Here is a 23,509-nt window from a genome sequence, read left to right as displayed (position 1 = left end):
GAACCTGGGGCGATCAGATGTCCACCTTGGTGCAGCGCCTCCACCTGAAAGGGATCCTGACGCAGCAGAATAAGCCCCTCCCAGGAACACAGTAATACACATACACGTCTATATATATAATAATAACAATCTTTACTATGAACCATAAACAGTACCCTGTACCACACAGTATAACAACCCCAACTCTGTACCACCAATGAGTGTCCCCAAAGTACATTAGGTGCTAGGCACCCTGATGTCCTTTTCCCCAAAGTCCTGGCCCACCCAAAAGTGTAGGGAGTAGCGCTACCCCGTGAGTTGTTGGTGCACTTTGTGAGCTACCTGCCGAGTACTCCAGTACTCGGTGTGGCCGAATTAGCGATGGGGATCCGCTGATCCAGCGACGTCACCGTCCATGATGGTGTCCGCCTCTGCGTTGGGTGGTCTCCGGTAGGAGGGTCCCACCTTTAAGAGTCTCTGTACGTAGGTTGTCTGGTCCCAGATCACCAGCCGCAATCACTGCACTGCATCTTCTTCTGTGTCCTTGACACCACTAATTAAATGGGGAAGCGCCCCTATCTAGGGCCTTCACTGAAGCAAGCACAAGCTCACTTGAGTGGAGCCTATTTGGGACCTAAGGGGGTACTCTGGCCTAGTCTGAGTGCCACTGACACTCAGACCCTACCTTCCCCTTCTCTTTCCTGGCTCCGACTGGCGTGGTCCTTCTGTGCACACTAAATGTATCCAATCCGGCTCCCTGCTTCTGTCCCTAAGACTCAAGGAACTTGAAGTCCCTTGCAGAGCTGTTTTAGAGTAATGGCCGCTGCTCTATCATGTCCTGCGCATGGCCGCCGCAACTAAACAGCTATTGCGCGAGTGTTTTGTGCGCATGCGCGAGTATCCAAAATGGCGACATCCTACCGGCGTCCCACCGCAGAGCCTCCGGAGCGCCAAAGCACTCCCTACAGTACCCGCTCTCCTCCCTGAGCATCAGGCAAGTCTCCCGGTTGTAGCGGAGGTAAGGAGGGCCAAAGGGAACCTGGCTGCAAGTATATTGGGGGACATATCACATATTAAAAGGTATAGATTAATAGATATGTGATCGGTCTGCACAAGTCCTTTTATTACTATACCATTAAATTGGGATTTCTCTTCCATATTCTGCATTCTGTATATTGGTACATGGATCCCTGTCCGATCAATGAATTTGTAATGGCTCTTCTCAATAGTGTATGCAGCTTTTGTCTTTATATGACAGGCCCTGTATGATCCATGAGTAGATGAGTCCATTCCATAGTTTATCTCAATGAATAAATATCACCCCCGGGTGCCCTGCACTATTCTATGTGCCTGACTAGATGTATCATCACTAATGTCTTCTTTGTTTCTTACAGCAAACACTGTTGCGTTCAGCTCTCCGCTGCCTGGATGCCGCTTCTGGATCTCAGCAGAGCCTTTATAACCGGGCTTTGATGTTCTACGCTTACAGAGTGGCCGGGAATTATGAGAAGAGCAATGCTCTGTTTGAGCAGCTGAGGGCAGAGGCGACTTCTACAGGTATTTCATGTGCCCCACTGAGGTCTGATAATAGGTTTGTCCCATTCACCCCTATCCAGCACTGCTCAAGCATTCAAGAAATATACCTCTCTATGACCAATTTTCTATCATATACTTCTTTATATCTGTTACACTTACAGTATACAATACACTATGCAGTGTCTTCCGCAAGCTAGAGAAGATTTTAGTCCCAATCATTGCAATGCGCTGCAGGACCTTTTGTGTTGAGGCCCAAAGGTGAATAATAGTGATTACACCCCGTTGTGTCAATTTAATGGGAAACACAGCTATTTATTGCTTCATTCAATGATATAGAGGGGACTGGCTGAGAGTTTAGGGCAATGTGGATAAGAGAACCTTCTCTGACACATGGGAACCTGGTTAAAATCCCAGATTCATCTTCCTCAGACCAGGTCCTCGGTGGCCGCTCCCGCAAAGCGCGATGATGCGTTAGCTTGCAGGCAAGACAAGAATTTTGTCTTCCTTTGCGGCAACGCGATCACGTGATGTGCGGCAGCCAATGGCAGAGCAGATCGGGTGGACCAATAAGGGAGTGTGCTGTGCTTTGTGCTGCGCGGACGTCATGGCTGCGCCCCTCCCCCGCGTAATGGCCTCACCCCCCTCGCCAACCATCCCACCCCCTACACCGCACAACGCGGCTTTCACCTGCGCACACACCGCCAGGCCACAGATGTGCGTGCTGCAGGAAACACTGGGACCGTAGCCTCAGGCTGGCCTGCTAAGAGTTTTGCCAACTGATTTAAGTCCTCTTATTGACTGCGGAATTTCAGAAGTCAGCCCCACAGATACACGCAGGTGGTCAGGCTCCTTCCTACAATGAGCCCGGGACAACTGTCTTAGATGTTCACCCTTTTTGATGGCCCTGTCCTCAGGCACCAAAAATTAGACTGTAAGCTTTCGAGGCAGGATGCAAAGTCCTATATGTAACTATATACTGTACACTACATAGGAATGAAAATATAAAATTAATGTTAATTCCATCATTCTTTGTCTTTCCTTTTTTCTCTCTGTACCCCTCTCTCTTTATCTCTACCTTCCTCCCCTCCTTACAGATGGCACCGTTCATTGGGAGCGCAAAGTGAAGCCAGATTTGGAGAAAGTTCCTTTCTTCTATGCCCCCTATGCCTCGGCTGATATAGAGATTACCGCCTACATACTGCTTGGCCTGACTAAGGGTCCTTCTTCATCTCCGCAAGATAAAACCTACATGGCTCAGATCACTCTATGGTTGGCTCGGCAGCAGAATTCAAATGGGGGATACCGGTCAACAGCGGTAATGAGGGGCTCTGGGTGTGAGGTCTGAAATAACTAGGAACTGTGGCCATGGTGGTGTTATACACAGGGTCAGTGAGAGACCTGAGATCAGACTGATATAAGAATAGGGTGAATAAGGGAACCTGTGCATCAGAGGAAAGTGTGGTTGACCATATCCAAGCAGATACAGGATCAGTAGCAGAAAAGGTGGAGGAGAAATGGTACAGGACTTTGGCTCCATCACTCCCTTTTAGTGCAGACAGAAAGAAAATCGGCCACAGCTCATTAAAAAAGTCAATGGCAAAGCCAGGATAATACTGATACAGAAATACTTGTGTTATTTCAGGCAGGGGGCAGAGACCTTCATTAACCCCTTATCTCCCTCTCATACAGGACACAGTGGTGGTCCTGCAGGCTCTCGCTGGTTATGGCTGCCTGGTATATAAAGAAAACGCCAATAACCAGGTCCGTGTGTCTGCACAAAATGCAGTGATTGCACAGTTCAATGTGGATAGCTCCAACAGACTGGTGGTCCAGAGAGAGGCGCTACCCACAGCAAGTGGGGATTACAGCTTCAGTGTCACCGGTTCTGGCTGCTGCCTGGTGCAGGTAATGATCAAGTAACAATTTAACGTGAATTACCCACTGCAGGTAACACTGTTATGTTATGATGTGAATAACCTGTTGCAAGTAACAATGTAACATTATAAGTGAATGCTACGGGTAACAATGTAACATCATAATGTGAATGTTATACAATATGTAACAATATGACATTATACAGTAATGGGAATAACCCGCCGCAGGCAATGTTACATTATCACGTGAATCATGTGGTCCTGGGTAGACATGGGTGAAACTGCCAAATCTGTTTCACGTAATTTCCCGAGTTTTCCATTCAAAATCTGTTCCGCTGTGTAAAATCCGTCGATGGATTGTGCTTGTTTCAATCCGTGTGGATTACTCAATTCAATCCATGGATCCCGCAATGCACTAGTGGATTTCAAAGATTGCTGAATCTGCGGATTGGATTCTTAAAATCCACCTGTGGATTGTGTAATCTGCGGATTGGATTGGCAATAATTACAAAAATCTGGAAACAGTGAATCGCCCCTTTTGAGATTAATCCGCGGAAATTCGTGAACCAAAGGAACCAGTCGATTTGCAGCAGATCAAAATCCACCAAAAACATTTGCCCATCTCTAGTATGTGAATAACCTGTTGCAGGTAACAGTGTAACATTATAATGTGAATGCTACAGGTAACAATATGACATTATACAGTAATGTGAATAACCCGTCGCAGGTAACGTCGCATTATCGCGTGAATCATGTGGTCCTGGGTTATATACAACTAGCTGAGAGACCCGGCGCTGCCCGGGACCAAAACCTCCCGCCCCTTCCTCTCGCCACCCCCCCTCATCTCTCTCCACCTCCCCCCACCCATGCGCAGCTGTGGTCCTTCCCCCCCCCTCTACGCAGGTCCGGTCCTCCCCCCCTTGCGCTGCTCCGGTCCTCCCTTCCCCCGCACAGCACACAGTGCCACACACACAAACCCAGTGTCAGACACATACACACACACAGTGTCAGACACATACACACACACAGTGTCACACACACACACACACACACACACACACACAGTGACTGACACACACACACACACACACACCGACTGCATTGAGGACCCGCCCGTTCCCCCCACCGGTGGACACCAGCCACCTCCGTCCAGTGTCTGCGTTCCCACCAGTCCAGAAGGCGCCTCTCTCCTGTGCGGGCGATCTGACCGGTGGAGGCGGAGCATGCAGCGCAGGCCGCCAAGCGAACGGCAACCCGGAACGGGCGCGAGGGAGGAGGCTGAAGTGCCTGATGAGCGGGAGCAGCCGCAGGCTGGAGCCGCAGCGTGCGCGCACCGCCAGGCTGGAGCCGCAGCAACGCGCATGTGACAGGGGGGCACTGGGGAAATGGGTGGGGGGCAGGGTCCGGGGTGGACCAACACAGGGGGCAGTAGGGGGGGGTGACACCCGGGGGGCATGGGGGTGCACGGCAGGTGGAGGTGATACCCGGGAGCAGGGGGTCTCAGCGGGAGACAGGGACACAGAGTGGTATGACCAGGGTGAGGGGGGTTGGTGGTGGGGGAGAGGTGAGGCCGGCGGCGGGTGGTAGTGGTGTGGATGGTCCTGCTAAGTGAGATTCCTAATCCAAGTGAGGGCAAGAGGTGCAATGTGAGGGGTGGGGTGAGGGGGGCGGGGGGTGCGTCCGTGGCCAATGACACAGGGGGAACACAGGGCCAATCACGCAGGGAAAAGACATACACACACAAACATTATTTCAGACATAGATATAGATGGATCAGATAGGTGTGAGCAGCCTCATTATATAGCGATGTGTATGTGGGTATGAGCTTTGTGCTTTCTCTCTGCAGACCACAGTTCGATATAACATCCCGGTGCCCAAAGTAAACTCGGCCTTTTCTCTCTCTGTAAATACATCGTCTGAGAGCTGTGTAAATGATGTGGCGTATACCTTTACCATCAGCATCCAAGTCAGGTACTGAGTGCATAGCTATCTCTCACTGTCATATACAGCTCTCTCTCTCTCGCTGGAACTCACGAAGGTAGGATACGGGTTACCGCACCTCAATATCATGTTCACTGACATTAACTTCACTAGTAGTTAACGCGAGTCACTGTGTGATTACCACTGAATCTCCCGCACTGTGTCATGCACAACTATCTCTAGCAGGGGGTTATTACATCATACCATAGACTGCGATTACTCCACATGCCTCTTATTCTCAAGGCTTGGGTATCTGGTACTTGGTGTACGTGTATCATTTGCTGAGGCGCCCACAGCTGTCTCACTACAGCCTGCAGAACCATCACATGGAAAGTAACTTCTCATTACACTCACCTCGCACTAAGCATATATACAGCTGTCTCTCACTAAAAGACAAAATAACTAAATATATATTGGCGCATAAGGCAAGATTTGTTTCTGCACTGGCATAGATTCAACCTATTCATCTCTGTGTCTATATTTCCAATTGTAAGTCTGTGATATTAGATTTACATTTGCAAACATGCATTTAATCCTTAGAGTTCTGTAAACCAAGGTCTATTTTACACACCCGAGCTTTGCTCTGCTTCTTCTCTAAACATTTTGACTGACGCTCCTGTCTCTGTTGCAGTTATCATGGCAGCCGGAACCAGTCCAACATGGCCATTATAGACCTAAAGATGCTGTCTGGATACACAGCGGATTATGGTTCCATCCGTGAGGTATGAGAGAAACCCCAGGGGCAGGGCAGGTTGGAGGTAGAAAGAACAGAAAAATGTTACAGTAAACCGGAATCTCCTGCTTATGTAACCATGTGACATTACAATGTGCAAGGGGCATTGAGGGTGTGTATGAAGTTTAAGAAATGGGGGGTGTTCTGACAAGAAAATTACTTATTCAAGAGATTGATTCAGGTTGTTGATCTCAACCACGAGTGCACACATGAATAACACCAACGCCAGTTGAGTAAATATAATTTATTGGGTACTTAGCTTCGGATATATTTCAGCATTCTATGGCACTCAGGATATCGCTCATGATGTCATCAACAACAGGGGATTCCTATCATCGGTTGAGATGAACTCCCTGGTCAGTAGTTGTTGTTCTGTGATCACATTTGACATGCGTGCATTCCTGAGTATGCTATCACCTTTGCCGCAGTTGAGTCTGGCACATTTCCTGCAGGACAAATTGTATTAGAGAACACACACAGGCATTCAGCCAACGTCTCAGTTAGGGAGGCGAGCGAGTCCAGCTATATCGCGCGCTTCTCGTAACAATTATTCTAGCAGTTATTTTCCATCAGTATCCTGATCACAGCAAAATTACTACATTTAAGCATGTCTGTAAGAGGCAAAAGTTAACCCATCATGCACCTTGGCCAACACTGGTTTCATGGGTAGGAGTCAGAGCAGCACAGGAGGGGGGCAGGTTGTGGGTTAAGGTAGCAGTACAAAGGAGAAACCACAAACCTGAATCTCATCCTGGGAGTACCCATATAGCCCAACCCCCTCCCAACACTGCCCACAATTTTCAATTTGGCCCAGTATCCGAAGAGGAGATTACACAAGCGCTACTCAAATTAAAACTAAGCAGCCAATGTGGACCTGACTTACTACAATCTAGATTCCTAAGACTTGGTGCCCCAGCAATTGCAAAACCAATTGCTTCCATAGTCAACTCTATCTTGTCTGCAGGCCATATCCCTAAGACCTGGAAAACGGCCAGAGTTGTCCCAATCTTCAAAAGTGTGGACAAAAACACTGTCTCAAACTACAGGCCAATCTCCCTTCTTCCAATCCTATCCAAAGTCATAAAAAATGTGTCCACTCCCAATTAAGCGATTGCTATACCAAGACAAATTTACCTAGCCAATTCCAATCTGGCTTTCGCCCAAAACACTCTATCGTAACTACCCTGCTAAAAGTTTGCAATGAAATCCAGTGTGGAATGGAACGGGGACAACTCGCTGATTCAATATTCATAGATTTTGCAAAGACTTTTGATACTGTTGATCATGCTATCCTGCTTAACAAACTCCAGAGCTCTGGAAAAGGTAAGCATGCTTTAAACTGGTTTCAGTCCTACCTATCAGGTAGATCCCAACATGTGTCCATCTCTGGCTCTAACTCTAACCCCCTGGATATCACCTGTGGCGTCCCACAAGGCTCTGTTCTGGGGCCCCTACTCTTCTCAGTGTTCATCAATGATCTTCCCACAGTTTGTAAGGAAGCTCCAATACACATGTATGCAGATGACACAATCCTATATGCACACAGCCATAGCCTCTCCGACCTTCAACACATACTTCAATCTGACTTTTTGAGACTTGAAAATTGGATTTCCCAAAACAAACTGTTTTTAAACACTGACCAGGCTGTAACAATGGTATTTGGGACCAAGACTTAATTTTGTAAAGCTTCCAGTGACTGAGCTCCAGATCAGAACCAACGCTAACACCACCCAAACTCCTGTTACTAGTTCTAAATATCTGGGCATATGGTTTGACTCCCACTTAACATTCGGAATGCACATTGATACACTGACACACTGACATCCAAAACCTATGCCAAACTAGGTGTACTTTACAGGAACAAATCCTCCCTAAGCCTGCTGGTCAGAAAGCGTATCGCACAGCAGATGCTGATGCCAATTATCGACTATGGAGCCACAGTATATGGCTCAGCACCCCAAATCCACCTTGGCAAACTTGACACCTTCTACAATTCAATTTGTCGTTTCGTTGTCCAATGCAACCACAACACACATCACTGCGAAATGCTCAAAGAACTAGATTGGTCATCACTCGAGTCTAGGCGCAAAGCACCTTTCCTGTCTTGCCTTCAAATACTTTCTGGGCAAGCTACCCATCTATCTGAACAAGCTCCTCACCCCTGCCACATGCAGCACTTATCTGAGATCTGACTACAAAAGACTGTTCATGGTCCCAACGCTCAACAAAGTATCCGGCCGCTCCTCCATCTCTTACCGTGCATCCCAAAACTGGAACAATCTACCGGAGACTCTCACATCCACCACCAGTTTAAGTTCTTTCAAAATTAAGGCTGTCTCAGATTTTAATCTGGTCTGTAACTGTTACATAAGCCTATAATATACATCTTCTCTAACTGTGCATGCCTGTTCATTTATGCAACTGTATTTTTAACCATGTATTATTTGTCATATTAACTATGTCCAGGACATACTTGAAAATGAGAAGTAACTCTCAATGTATTACTTCCTGGTAAAACATTTTATAAATAAATAAATACATATAGAAGGGCCATATTTATTGAGCAATCTTATGCATAAGACACCTTACAGTGCATTACCTTAAATCGGCTGTAAAGTATCTTGCAGCTGCGAAAGGGACCTTAAAGTAGAAGATTGCTTCATAAATATGGCTCATAATCAGGGGGAGGGGGTGTGAGATACCAAAGCTGCCCATGAATTCTCCTTTAATACACCTCTCTTCTCTCCACAGCTGAGGAAGAAAGTTTCCAAAGTTGACGAGAAAAACAACCACCTGTATGTGTACCTTGACTCTGTGAGTGAGCTGAGCACTTTAGTAACCCTTAACTCCAGCAAGTGCTACCTCCCACTATCTATCTACCTGCAGCCTCTTTCATCCACATTTATTATACACACATATATATTTTAAAAAAATCAAAACAGATAGTCGATACCGTTCCGTGGCTAACTAAACGCTTTTTTTTGTGCAAGCTTTTGAGGTACAATGATCTCTTCTTCGGGGTTACAATTGATTCAGCCAAAAAACTTTCTTGAACCAAAGCATCTGTGGGTGATACCGTGTCGGCGGTATTGCGAGCCTCCCCCCATTTCACACCTCACGTGTCTCCTCTCTTAACCCCCCTCTTACCATGTATTTCTCTTCTTCCGTCTCACCCCCTCTCACTCTCCCGCCTCGCATGTATTTCTCTCCCCTGCGTCTCACTCTTACTCCCTATTTTCCTATTACTCCACGCTCACTCATTCCCTCCCCCCTCGCACAATTCCCCCAAAAAGATATATACCAAAAAATATATATATACAGTCATGTGTAAAAGAAAGTAAACCGTCTTTGAATTCTATGGTTTTACATATCAGTACATAATAACAATTATCTGTTCCTTAGCAGGTCTTAAAATTAGGTAAATATAACCTCAGATGAACAACAACACATGACATATTACACCGTGTCATGATTTATTTAACAAAAATAAAGCCAAAATGGAGAAGCCATGTGTGAAAAACCAAGTACACCTTATGATTCAATAGCTTGTAGAACCACCTTTAGCAGCAATAACTTGAAGTAATCGTTTTCTGTATGACTTTATCAGTCTCTCACATCGTTGTGGAGAAATTTTGGCCCACTCTTCTTTACAACGTTGCTTCAGATCATTGAGGTTTGTGGGCATTTGTTTATGCACAGCTCTCTTAAGGTCCAGCCACAGCATTTCAATCAGGGTGAGGTCTGGACTTTGACTGGGCCATTGCAACACCTTGATTCTTTTATTTTTCAGCCATTCTGTTGTAGATTTGCTGGTGTGCTTGGGATCATTGTCCTGTTGCATGACCCAATTTTGGCCAAGTTTTAGCTGTCGGACAGATGGCCTCACTTTTGACTCTAGAATACTTTGGTATACAGAGGAGTTCATGGTCGACTCAATGACTGCAATGTTCCCAGGTCCTGTGGCTGCAACACAAGCCCAAATAATCACCCCTTCACCACCGTGCTTGACAGTTGGTATGAGGTGTTTGTGCTGATATGCTGTGTTGGTTTTCGCAAAACATGGCGCTGTGCATTATTGCCAAACATCTCCACTTTGGTCTCGTCTGTCCAAAGGATATTGTTCTAGAAGTCTTGTGATTTGTTCAGATGCAACTTTGCAAACCTAAGCCGTGCTGCCATGTTCTTTTTAGAGAGAAGAGGCTTTCTCCTGCAACCCTTCCAAACAAACCATACTTGTTCAGTCTTTTTCTAATTGTACTGCCATGAACTTTAACATGATAACTGAGGCCTTTAGAGTCTGAGATGTAACTCTTGTTTTTTTTGCAATTTCTCTGAGCATTGCACGGTCTGACCTTGGGGTGAATTTGCTGGGACGTCCACTCCTAGGAAGATTGGCAACTGTCTTGAATGTTTTCCACTTTTGAATAATATTTCTCACTGTAGAATGATGGACTTTAAATTGTTTGGAAATGGCCTTATAACCCTTCCCAGATTGATGGGCAGCAACGATTGCTTCTCTAAGATCATTGCTGATGTCTTTCTACTTGGCATTGTGGTAACACACACCTGAATGCTCCAAACCAGCAAACTGCTAAAACGTCGGCTTTTATAGAGGTGGTTCTACTTACTGATGATCAATTAATCAAGGGTATTTGATTAGCAGCACCTGTCTGCTACTTAGCATCTTAATTCCTATGGAAGCAGTAAGGGTTTACTTAGTTTTTCACACATGGCTTCTCCATTTTGGCTTTTAATTTTGTTAAATAAATCATGACACAGTGTAATATGTTATGTGTTGTTGTTCATCTGAGGTTGTATTTAACTAATTTTTAGAGCTGCTAAGGAACAGATGATTGTTATTATGTCCTGATATGTAAAACCATGGAATTCAATGAGGGTGTACTTTCTTTTTCACATGACTGTATATATATCCCCCTTTTTCAGTGGACAGTGTGGTATGCTAGCAGGAGAGAGTACAACTACTTTTATATTTTCAGACCCACAGCACCACTAATCTCTTATTAAAAAAAAAAAAAAAGGTGTATGTGCTACAGCGCTAATGCTTAATATAAAGTAGTGTGCTATAAACACTACTAGTAATAACCACAGTGCCTAAAAATATAGGATGGCTGCCATGAACAAATATAGATAAAACTGTATATACAACAAATACAAAAAAGGGATGTCAGCGCCTCAAAAAGTCAATAATATAGTGAATGTCCTGACCATATGGCATAAACCAGTCCTGTTGACTTAGAACTCCTTTGATTCTTATTAGTTGTCTCACCACATGGAAAAAGAAAACCAAAAACCGATCATAGTATATAACTGTATAGGATGATTCTAAATATTAACTCATAAATTAAAATTAAAATAAAACAACACTTACAACACACTCAACAACTACTAGTGCACAAACTATGACTTACAAACACACATTAATTGACAGACATACAAAGACTAAAATAACCTGCAAATAACCAACTAAAATAGACTGGTTTAATAAAAATTGTGACATACACATAAAGGTAACCAATGAATGCTGCTCCAGAGGGGCAAAATTGAAACCCTACTCACAAGAAGCCAAATAAGGTAGGCACAGCAAATGGTAACTCCACGGGTAATGTCCACTCCCAGGGGCTGAAGTCCTCACCGGTAAAGGACCGTTCCCCGTCCGTGTGGACCACCACTACTGCGGAATACACTGCTGCAACTCCACCTCCACGTGTCATCCAGTGCGTCGGCCTCACGCAACCACGCAGATCATGCGTGCATGTACGGATGGCTGACAGCTCACACTACACTCCACCCGGCAATGCCTAGGATGCGCGCGCATACGCGGATGTAGTTCGCCTCGGCACTAAGTGCAAATCAGTCCCGATCTCTGGAGAATATCCTTGGGGACTGGCAGACAATTGATTACCCACAACCCTACGCGTTTCGTGAGAGTACCTCACTTCCTCAGGGGCATAGCCAATAGGGGACATGGCTGGTTTATATACCCTATAACTTTATATTTGTCAGGCAATTACTAATTGGCCCATTACAGGTGCACACATAACACTTAACATTAAAACATTCAGAAACAAAGCCCTAAACTAACATATAACATAAACTACAGTAGAAAATATACAAAAAATATATAAAAAATACAACATAGATAGTACATTTACTAATACAAAAGTTTTTATATATTGTAAAAACTATAAAATACCCCTATAGACGAGTTAATTGAATAACTGATCACTGTTATGATAGGAGTGGAATGAATCACATGACGTAGAGCAGTAATCCCATAGGTCACTGATAACCAACACATTTATACAGATTTTATCATTATATATATTCCTATAGAGACTCAGCCTGCTAGGAATGAATCCAAATCAAAGTCAATGTTAAGACCATCAGGGGATAGGGTCTTAAGTTCATAAATCCAGTAAGCTTCACGCCTACTGATATGTTTCAACTTGTCTCCCCCTCTCCAGGTTCCCGGGTAGGTCTCTATTGCCTGGCAGATCAATCAACTCCTCGACACATTTATAGTTTATTTAAACAGTAATCACATAAATCTTAAATTTACTTGTATTTATGACGTTCACCATATTAATTTTTTAGATTTAGATATTTTTTCAGTTGAAGAAACCATTCATACCAAGACGTTCTTTAAATCAGTTCAGGCAAACAACTATGTTATGGCTAATAGCCACCATAACCCACAAGGGTTACGGAACATTCCAAAGGGTCAATTCACCCGCCTGAGACGCAATCACTCAAAAGATGAGGATTTTGCGTCACAGGCGGGAGAATTTAGGACTAAGTTTACAGATAGGAAATACCCTATATATGCACTTGAACAGACACAAGCTGAGGTCCAGGGCATTGAAAGATCAAGTCTTTTAGAGTACAATAAGAAAGACAAAAGTACAAAGTTTGGGAATAAAGTCTCTTTTATTACGCAGTATAACCTGATGGCCCTTAAGATAAAGAACATTTTCCAAAAACATTGGCCAATTCTTTTAAGGGATAGTGACCTAACAGAGATTTTACCATCTAAACCATCTATTATTTTCAGGAAGGCCGCTAACTTTAAGTCAAAACTGGCACCAAGTTGTCCCTTAGGTCATTCCAATGTAAAATCTAGGCCAGGTAGAAACAGTTTCACTACGTGCTCTTCATGCACGGCCTGTAGATTAAGGGTAAGGCCCCGCTCCCTCAGTCAGCGCGCCCGCACTGCAGACAGGCGGCACGCTGACAGGCACAGACCGTGATATGCGGTCTGTAGGGAGCCGGGAGGGGGGCGGGAGTGGGAGGGGGGGCGTGGTTTGAGCCGAGGGACCCGCTACTCCCCCCCCCCCTCCCTCCACGGGCTCGGCCTCCCGGGCTGCAGGAGGGAGCTACTGCGGGCTGCTGGAAGGTAAGTAGATCCCGCTCCCTCCCCCTTCCCCCACAAATGCCCTCCTCACACACGCTGATACACACACACACACCACCCTCTACCTTGTGTAGGAAGCTGTCTGACAGCTCCCGCCTCTGATAGGCTCATCAGCGCGCCACGTGACGCGTCACCGCTCGGGTTCACAATTTTCTTGCATCCCCTGGCAGCTGACGCGTCACAGCGCGTAGTGAGCCGTGCAGCGAGGGGGGACTGGGACCGGCTCAGAAGGATTCCCCTGATGGTGGGGAACGCTCACGCGGCCGCCCGCGCCGCCGGGCGCAGCGGGTCCCAGCCCTTAGCATTGGTGGAAATACTTTTAAATCGAATATCACATCCAAGGTATATCAAATTGATGCACCCATAAACAGCCATACCATCTTTGTGATATATTTGCTACAATGTCCCTGTGGCTAACAATATGTAGGACGCACATGGAGAGCGTACCAAAGACGTGTGTATGAACACATTTACAATATTAAAAAAGGGTCTAACAACACATAGTGTTCCACGTCATTTTTTAATACATCACAATAAAGACCCTAATGGGTTGATCTGCCAGGCAATAGAAACCTACCCGGGAACCTGGAGAGGGGGAGACAAGTTGAAACATATCAGTAGGCGTGAAGCCTACTGTATTTATGAACTTAAGACCCTATCCCCTGATGTGGAGGTGGAGGGTTGGTCAGCGCACGGGATTTTGCTCAAACGTAGAGATAAGAGGATAGGAAGATATGGAACACGGTATTAGTGTTTTAGTAATCGAACGGTACAATACAGCCAAAAGAACTTTGGAATTAAAAATGTATGAAAAATATATTTTAAAACTCTTTGGAATTAAAGAACCTTGGTAATTAAAAGTAAAAATATATAAATATATGAAAAAATATATTCTAAAATAGCTTAAAAATAGATTAGAAAATCCTTAAATAAAATCCTTAAATAAAATTTAAATGGAATTGGGAGCGCCCCAACCTCTTTTCTTTTTGTCACATTATCCTATCCCCTGATGGTCTTAACATTGACTTTGATTTGGATTCATTCCTAGCAGGCTGAGTCTCTATAGGAATATATATAATGATAAAATCTGTATAAATGTGTTGGGTATCAGTGACCTATGGGATTACTGCTCTACGTCATGTGATTCATTCCACTCCTATCATAACAGTGATCAGTTATTCAATTAACTCGTCTATAGGGGTATTTTATAGTTTTTACAATATATAAAAACTTTTGTATTAGTAAATGTACTATCTATGTTGTATTTTTTATATATTTTTTTATATTTTCTACTGTAGTTTATGTTATATGTTAGTTTAGGGCTTTGTTTCTGAATGTTTTAATGTTAAGTGTTATGTGTGCACCTGTAATGGGCCAATTAGTAATTGCCTGACAAATATAAAGTTATAGGGTATATAAACCAGCCATGTCCCCTATTGGCTATGCCCCTGAGGAAGTGAGGTACTCTCACGAAACGCGTAGGGTTGTGGGTAATCAATTGTCTGCCAGTCACCAAGGATATTCTCCAGAGATCGGGACTGATTTGCACTTAGTGCCGAGGCGAACTACATCCGCGTATGCGCGCGCATCCTAGGCATTGCCGGGTGGAGTGTAGTGTGAGCTGTCAGCCATCCGTACATGCACGCATGATCTGCGTGGTTGCGTGAGGCCAACGCACTGGATGACACGTGGAGGTGGAGTTGCAGCAGTGTATTCCGCAGTAGTGGTGGTCCACACGGACGGGGAACGGTCCTTTACCGGTGAGGACTTCAGCCCCTGGGAGTGGACATTACCTGTGGAGTTACCATTTGCTGTGCCTACCTTATTTGGCTTCTTGTGAGTAGGGTTTCAATTTTGCCCCTCTGGAGCAGCATTCATTGGTTACCTTTATGTGTATGTCACAATTCTTATTAAACCAGACTATTTTAGTTGGTTATTTGCAGGTTATTTTAGTCTTTGTATGTCTGTCAATTAATGTGTGTTTGTAAGTCATAGTTTGTGCACTAGTAGTTGTTGAGTGTGTTGTAAGTGTTGTTTTATTTTTATACTTATTTTAATTTTAATTTATGAGTTAATATTTAGAATCATCCTATACAGTTATATACAATGATCGGTTTTTGGTTTTCTTTTTCCATGTGGTGAGACAACTATCAAGAATCATCAGAGGAGTTCTAAGTCAACAGGACTGGTTTATGCCATATGGTCAGGACATTCACTATATTATTGACTTTTTGAGGCGCTGACATCCTTTTTTTGTACTAATCTCTTATTTATACACATGGTTACACATAAAAAAATTTTTTTCATCTTTGAGAACGACAAAACTCTTTCTGATATAATAGCATAAACAATGCGGGAATCTTTCTAATATACATACCAAAGAGTTTTGCTCCAATATAAATAATTTAGCATTTGTAAAAATCGGGCACATACACAAGTAGTGGTAAGCCATTTGGCCACTGTACTCTTCATGATCTCCTTCTCGATGTCCTCTTGTGCTTATTCTCCCTCTTGCTCGCTGTATAACTTTTCCCTTCATTGTTTCTCTGCAGGTCTCCAGTGAAACCACCTCCTATTCTCTGAAAGTGGAGATGGGCAGCAGAGTGCAAAATTTCCAGCCCTCATTTGTTAAAATGTATGACTACTATGAAACAGGTAAAGTCCCGGTGATGCATGAGCAGGTCACACATGTGTGTGCGCATACAGTAGAACATACAGTATGTACCTGTTTTTTATTAATATAAATGTTTTGTTTACAATAAATGAGCATAATGGGGATTATGTTTTAAGGCAAAAGTGTTGCAGTTCTAGGGGAATTGCTACAAAGGTATCAAATATATAAATTCTTTTTTTTTCTTTTTTCTTTTGATGCATATGCTGCGGTTATTGCTTCAGAATTGCACTACTTTTTCCTACATAGACCCTTATGAGTCAAACTCCAGCCCTTTCCCACTCAGAATCCCTATGGTGTATCTAATGCATGGGTGCGCAAACTTCTTTTGCTGCGCGCCCCTGCCTGTTCTCCCCCAGTGCTCGCGCTCCACCTTACCTATGTGCCAGTGTCAAATGATGCAGCTGTTCATGTGATGTCACGTCACATGACCCCGCAGCTTAATTTGACGCCACATTACCAAGGCTATGTGTCGCCCGAAGCCGGCTGAATCACGGTAAGTGAGTTACAGAGGCCTCGCGCGGCCCCCCGACATTTAATTTATATGCCATGGGGAACAGCGAAAGTCCTCTGTAACCGCCACGTCCCCCCCCAAAAAAATCTTGCACCTCCCAATTTGTGCACCCCTAGTCTAATGCATGAAACAGGTGTGTGTGTGTGTGTGTGTGTGTGTGTGTGTGTGTGTGTGTGTATATAGAGGGGTGGTACAATGTAATCAAGAGAACCCCTTTCATAACAACCACTCATTAAATTCAAATAATTTCACAAAAAGTGACATCAGATAGTTTCTAAAGAGCAGGAAATTCCTTAGGCCTCAGCCAGGGTGAGCTGGGCGATATGAATCATTGAGGCAATGTGTGTGACCAGCGTGAGCAAGCGCATGCTCGGTGCGTAGATGATTGCAGAGCAAGCAAATTTTATTTTGCCGCTCGCAAGCACGTCACGTAAGCAGTTCGACCAATGAGGGCGAACGAGCTCTGTGATGTCGTGGCCGCGCCCCCAGACAAGCGTGCACCTAGCCGGCCACGAATCGGCCGGCCAAGCAGGATGCAGCGCACGAGCTCCAGAGCGCCCGCTCCCTGCCTGGCCGCAGCCTTAGAATTCCTTGTTATGCTGGCACTCACAGATCCCGGTTCTAATAGAAAATGCACTGATCTCTACATGAATAACAAGCGTTAAAGCACGACTGAGTCTGGCCCTGGTATTAACATTCACAGCTATAATACACATTGTTTCAGGATACAGTGTTTCAGGAAAGAATACAGTGTTTCAGGACGGAATACACAATGTTTCAGAATAGGATACTGGGACATCTGTCGTTTTGGCATTTAGAAGTGAACTTGAAACATTATTAAACCTCTTAAACTAGCAATTTTCAGAAATGTTGAAAGGCATTGAATGTTTTTGGTTTGTTGTAACTCTGATACATTTTGCACTGTGGTAATGTACCTTTAATTATATTACAACCGACCTTACAAGTGAGGTTTTTGCAGTTTAAGAACCGTATCTGCAGTCTGATTACAGCCAGCAGGCGAGAGGGTTTGAGCGAGGATTTACCCTGATGTGGTCAATAGTTGGAAAGCTAAAACTTGGAAATGCATGTTGGAAAGTACGTAGTATGGTGGTTAATATAATACAATGTGGCCAGAGCAAGAGGCAAGATGGTGGTGAAGGGCAGCATTTATTTATTTATAAAATGTTTTACCAGGAAGTAATGCATTGAGAATTACCTCTCGTTTTCAAGTATGTGCTGGGCATAGAGTTAAGATGACAAATAATACATGGTTACAAATACAGTTACATTAGTGAACAGGCTTATACATTATATACTAGACATTGCTTGCACAGTTAAAGATAATATATATTATGGGCGTATGTAAAAGTTACAGACCAGATAAAAATGTGAGACAGCTTTAGTTTTGAAAGAACTTAGACTGGTGGTGGCTGTGAGAGTCTCCGGTAGATTGTTCCAGTTTTGGGGTGCAAGATAAGAGAAGGAGGAGCGGCCGGATACTTTGCTGAACCTTGGGACCATGAACAGTCTTTTGGAGTCAGATCTCAGATGATAATGGCTGCATGTGGTAGGGGTGAGGAGCTTGTTCATATCGACTGGAAGCTTGCCCAGAAAGTATTTGAAGGCAAGACAGGAAAGGTGAACTTTGCGCCTAGACTCGAGTGATGACAAATCTAGTTCTTTGATCATTTCGCAGTGATGTGTGTTGTAGTTGCATTGGAGAACAAAACGGTATATTGAATTGTAGAGGGTGTCAAGTTTGCTAAGGTGGGTTTGGGGTGCCGAGCCATATACTATGTCACCATAGTCGATAATTGTCATTAGCCTCTGCTGTGCGATATGCTTTCTGACCAGCATACACCTAGTTTGGCATAGGTTTTGAATGTCGGGGTATCATTGTGCACCCCGAATGTTAAATGGGAGTCAAACCATATGCCCAAGTATTTGAAACTAGTAACAGGAGTTAGGGTTGTTTTCGTGTTGGTTCTGATCTGGAGCTCAGTCATCGGAAGCTTTAAAAATTTAGCCTTGGTCCCAGATACCATTGTTACAGTCTTGTCAGTGTTTAAAACAGTTTGTTTTGGGAAATTCAATTTTCAAGTCTCAAAAAGTCAGATTGAAGTATGTGTTCAAGGTCTGAGAGGCTATGGCTGTGTGCATATAAGATTGTGTCATCCGCATACATGTATTGAAGCTCCCTTACAAGCTGTGGGATGATCATTGATGAACACTGCGAAGTGGCCCCAGAACAGAGCCTTGCGGGACACCACAGGTGATATCCACAAGGTTGGAGTTAGAGCCTGAGATGGACACATGTTGGGATCTACCTGATAGGTAGGAATGAAACCAGTTTTAAAGCATGCTTCCCTATTCCAGAGCACTGGAGTTTTTTAAGCAAGATAGCATGATCAACAGTATCAAAAGTCTTTGCAAAATCTAGGAACATTGCACCAGTGAGTTGTTCCATTCCACACTGGATTTCATTGCAAACTTTTAGCAGGGTAGTTACCGTGTAGTGTTTGGGGTGAAAGCCAGATTGGAATTGGCTAGGGAAATTTCTTGGTGTAGTAATCGCTTAATTAGGAGTGAACACATTTTTTATGACTTTGGATAGTATTGGGAAAAGAGAGATTGGCCTGTTGTTTGAGACAGTATTTTTGTCCCCACTTTTGAAGATTGGGATAACTCTGGCAGTTTTCCAGGTCTTGGAGTTATGGCCTGCAGACAGAATAGAGTTTACTATGGAAGCAATTGGTTTGGCAATTGCTGGGGCACCAAGTCTTGGTAACCTAGATTGTAGTAAGTCAGGTCCACATTGGCTGCTTAGTTTTAATTTGAGGAGCGCTTGTGTAATCTCCTCTTCAGGTACTGGGACAAATTGAAAATTGTGAGCAGTGTTGGGAGAGGGTGGGGCTATAGGGGTACTCTCAGAATGAGGTTCATGTTTATGATTTGGGTTGCATTTCACTAATAGGTTAGTAGCACATCCCACAAAGTAATCATTGAATGTAATCATTGAATGCATTTGCAATGTCAGTGGGGTTTGTCAGAGTAATATCCTCTTTAGTGATATTACTTGGTTGTTGATGGCTAGAAGGCTGGAATATATTGTTTATAACCTTCCAGAAGTTAGCTGGGTTTGATGTATTTTGGTGAAGATTGCCAGAGTAATATTGTGCTTTTGCATGCCTTGTTTGCCTTGTGCACATATTCTGCAGGCATCTATAATGATTAAAATCCCTGGTAGTGCCAGTTACTTTGTAGCTTTTCCACAAGGCATCCCTGAAATGGTTGAGTGCTATAAGGTCAGTTGTAACCCACAGAAGGTGGGCCCCCGTACTCTTATTCTGCATAGTGGAGCATGGTTATCACAGAGTTTTAAGAACTCGAATTGGAAATAGTCGAGCGCAGAATCAGGGTCGGGAATTAAGTCGATTCTGTACCCAGGGCAGTTGGTAAGATCAGCCAGAAATTGTTGTGGGTTAAAGTTTCTAAATGTTTTAGTGGGGAGAACTTTATGGCATGATTGGGGCGGTTTAATTTTCCTTACACAGTACATTATTGCATGGTCACTGAAAATGTCAAGAAGGATGCCAGAGGATTGGATTCTGCTGGGATTTGAGGAGAGAATCCAGTCTAACAATGAATAGTTGTGAGATTTCAGGTTTATCCTTGTTGGTTGGGAAATTAGTTGCGTTAGGTTAAGTGACTTGAGTTGTATCTGGATTTTGTGGTTTTTAGGGTCGAGCCAATTGAAGTTGAAATCCCCAAGAACTAGCAGCTCTTCTCATTCAGAGAGGAAATGGAGCCAAGAACCTGGGTGATATGTATTGAACTGTACAGGGAGATTTTTGAAAAGCACAATACACTGCCCAGTTCTGAGTAGAGATGTGAGAAATACTTACTGTACACAAGTTTCTGAAATGGGCAAAGATCAACTTTCACCATTCACAAATATTTTGCGAAGTTCTCATCACTCATAACTTGCCACGGTTTTAAAACTTGAAATTCTGTTTAAAAAAAGTACTCTCTTCACTAAATTTCCTTGGCATCATTTACAGTAAACACTATAGATAAGACACAGAATTACACCCAAGGTGATTCTATCAAGATGGAACTTGGTAGAATGAATGTCCGGACACCACCCAGGTGATGAGTCGGACGAAGTCAAGCGATGGTTGTGTGCATAACCAGCAGGGACCTGACTGCTCCTATATCCACTTCTGAAGTTAAGACGTAGGACTTACTCTCTATGCACAGGTATCACTGTTAAATGCTATACAATGTGGAGGATGCTGAACACCTCAGCAGGCTCCACCACCCCTCTGGGTGTGCAAGGACGGGGCACACCCTCTTTCAGAGCATGTGAGAACCATCACATTCCTCATGACTGCAAAAAGAATGGATCAAGCTGTATGTGATTATTTGCACACGCTTGGTGAAAAATGGGAGCTTTTGTGTTGAAATGGTGAAAATATAGGGAAAAAAGATCTTTTGGGTTTTTTTTGCGAATTTTCATTTTTTGGGAACTAAACAGCGAAACCCGTATCTGTACTCCTGAGGGTAGAGGCTCAGACTGCTGCGGTTTTGCAGGTCCCTTTGTTAGGTTAGTGAAGTTTCTCTTCAGGAAATTCATAGGACTCAGAGTATAAATTGGATGAGGCTGAGTCTGCACTTGGAAATTTAAATCAGATGCTACAATTGACTCAGGTGACACAGGTGACAATAGACTTCCTCACCGAGTGGGTGGTGAAAGCCTGAAGCAAGCTATGCAATAAAATAATCCAAGATAAAAATAGAAAAAGTCTCAAACTGTAAGAATTGATGGTAACCTGTGTACTAAGGTAATCATGTCAGGGCCTGTGTCTCATCTGACAACTCATACCTAATATTTACACCCCTTACAATAACTGATAATAATATTCCCATCTGTTCTAATGCTTTGTGCTTTTTCACTTCTCCTACAGATGAGAATGGTGTTGCTGAACTCAAACACCCATGCAGTAAAGAATAAGTATTAAGGTAATATCACATCTACAGACAAATACCATGTTCCATGGAGAAATATGTTTTTATCACTTCCGCCTTCATACACGGGAATAAGGGTTATGTATCAAGCTCTAAATACAGCAAGCTTTCCCGAGTGGTGCTATTCTGCGAGACACCCCCTTCTGGCACAGGGACACCCCTTATGTCCTATTCCAGTCAGTGGCAGCAGAAGGCGTCTTGTGGAATAGCACCGCTTGGGAAATATTGGCCTGTATGTTATTTGTATTTCAGTTCCCCTCACACTTGCATCTCTTTCCATTCACAGGAATGTTGGAATCTAAGCAAGTCCTGTCCATGAAAGAAATAGAAAGAATGAAGGCCTCTGACGTCTGACCATGTGATTATCCCTTAGTTGCTGGGGGGACTGCATCTGTGGGCTCTGCATTGAGATAGATACTCAGAGAGCTCAAGCTGTCCTACTTGTAGAGACAGATCTATTTTTCAGCTCAACTTGCAAATGTTCCAATACCAGAAAGTTAATGATCATGTCTTCCCCTAATCTCACATGATTCAATCTCAAATAAACATCACATTTTAACTGCATTATAGTGTCCTGTGATTTGTGTGAGGGCTGATAGGTTTAACCTCAAGGCCTGGCTAGCTCACAGGACGGGCACCTGGGGTTAAAGGCCTGGTAGTATATATACACACACAGAAGGGTTAACCATCATAAGACCCTAGTCTATACATGTGAACAAACACTACAATTTAAATGGTGTTTAAAATATCTGCACATAACAAAATCAATGTGACCATAAATAAAAGTTAAACAGGAGACCGATACCAATAATATAGAAACGAGAAAGGACGCACCAGAAATGCTTTACCCCGGATTAATTACACATACTAAACGCGTTGAGGTTGATAAGATTATGTGAGGATGTCATCACCTTACCACAAGGACTTCAGCGTGTTTAGTGCTTGTGAGCTGCAGGTTGCGGGTATTATGGGAGCCCATCCATTGCGCCTTGCTGCATTATATCTACGGAAATCTCGCTACTGCACTGATGCCTCACCCGATGTGCCCATGATTATTTTGTTATACGTAAGTGAGGTATACTTACTTTTATTAAAGACCTTACTATTTAATGAATCTCTGGTGCGCTCCGTTCTCTGTCTGTTTCCATTGAAGATCTGTTCTTCCTGAAGATACCATCGGTGCGTCTGTGGAGCACCTGTGCAGAGAAGGAAGCTGCAAAGAGATTTGACAAAACCAATGCAACTTTGATATATACATTATGCGGCGGAAAACCGTCCTCAATAGTATAAATCAGTTATTTTGTGCTGCTTCCTACAATTTGCCTTCCAATTTAGCCCCAAACAGTCAAAAAGTCACCAAGACGAAAGGAATGTGCTACCCAGTTGACATAATGGAAGAAGAAAAAAAGAGAACTTCAGTATAGTGTAGTATGTTACGGAAATTTATTTAACCGGGATTAATACCGGGATTCTGGACTGAGCCTACAAGATGAGTAAAATAAATTGTAATTTATTTCCTTTTAAGACAAACACACAATACTTTCACAATTACAGTCAATATACACTAACGGGGATGGGGAAATGAAATAAAATGTCCACGGAACGAAACAAAGTCTCTGGGCACCCCCTGCATGCATGCAAGTGGGTGCGCGATGTAAGCCGTGCGACAGTCCTTGGCTAGGGGCGCAACTTGCCAGCCCGCTATCTCTGCCAAAAAAAGTCTTTCGTAATGTCCTTACAGGATTCATTCGGGAATCCTTAG

General features: G+C 43.7%; 1 protein-coding gene across 1 annotated transcript in view; it reads left to right on the top strand.

The window, feature by feature from the left end:
* Nucleotides 1-22,311, top strand: part of LOC142502043 (ovostatin-like) — a 149,390-nt gene extending 127,079 nt beyond the window's left edge. The window contains exons 28-36 of the mRNA XM_075612834.1: nucleotides 1,374-1,536; nucleotides 2,610-2,830; nucleotides 3,205-3,420; nucleotides 5,236-5,360; nucleotides 6,001-6,091; nucleotides 8,854-8,916; nucleotides 16,087-16,189; nucleotides 21,687-21,741; nucleotides 22,034-22,311. Coding sequence (XP_075468949.1) covers nucleotides 1,374-1,536; nucleotides 2,610-2,830; nucleotides 3,205-3,420; nucleotides 5,236-5,360; nucleotides 6,001-6,091; nucleotides 8,854-8,916; nucleotides 16,087-16,189; nucleotides 21,687-21,733 — 1,029 coding nt within the window. The 3' untranslated portion in view covers nucleotides 21,734-21,741; nucleotides 22,034-22,311. The remainder of the gene's footprint in view (nucleotides 1-1,373; nucleotides 1,537-2,609; nucleotides 2,831-3,204; nucleotides 3,421-5,235; nucleotides 5,361-6,000; nucleotides 6,092-8,853; nucleotides 8,917-16,086; nucleotides 16,190-21,686; nucleotides 21,742-22,033) is intronic.
* Nucleotides 22,312-23,509: the final 1,198 nt, after the last annotated feature.

Source organism: Ascaphus truei, chromosome 8 (assembly GCF_040206685.1).
Source record: "Ascaphus truei isolate aAscTru1 chromosome 8, aAscTru1.hap1, whole genome shotgun sequence".
NCBI classification, from domain to species: Eukaryota; Metazoa; Chordata; class Amphibia; order Anura; family Ascaphidae; genus Ascaphus; species Ascaphus truei.
The sequence above is the reverse complement of the archived record's forward strand: the minus strand, read 5'-3'. Positions and strand labels throughout refer to the sequence as shown.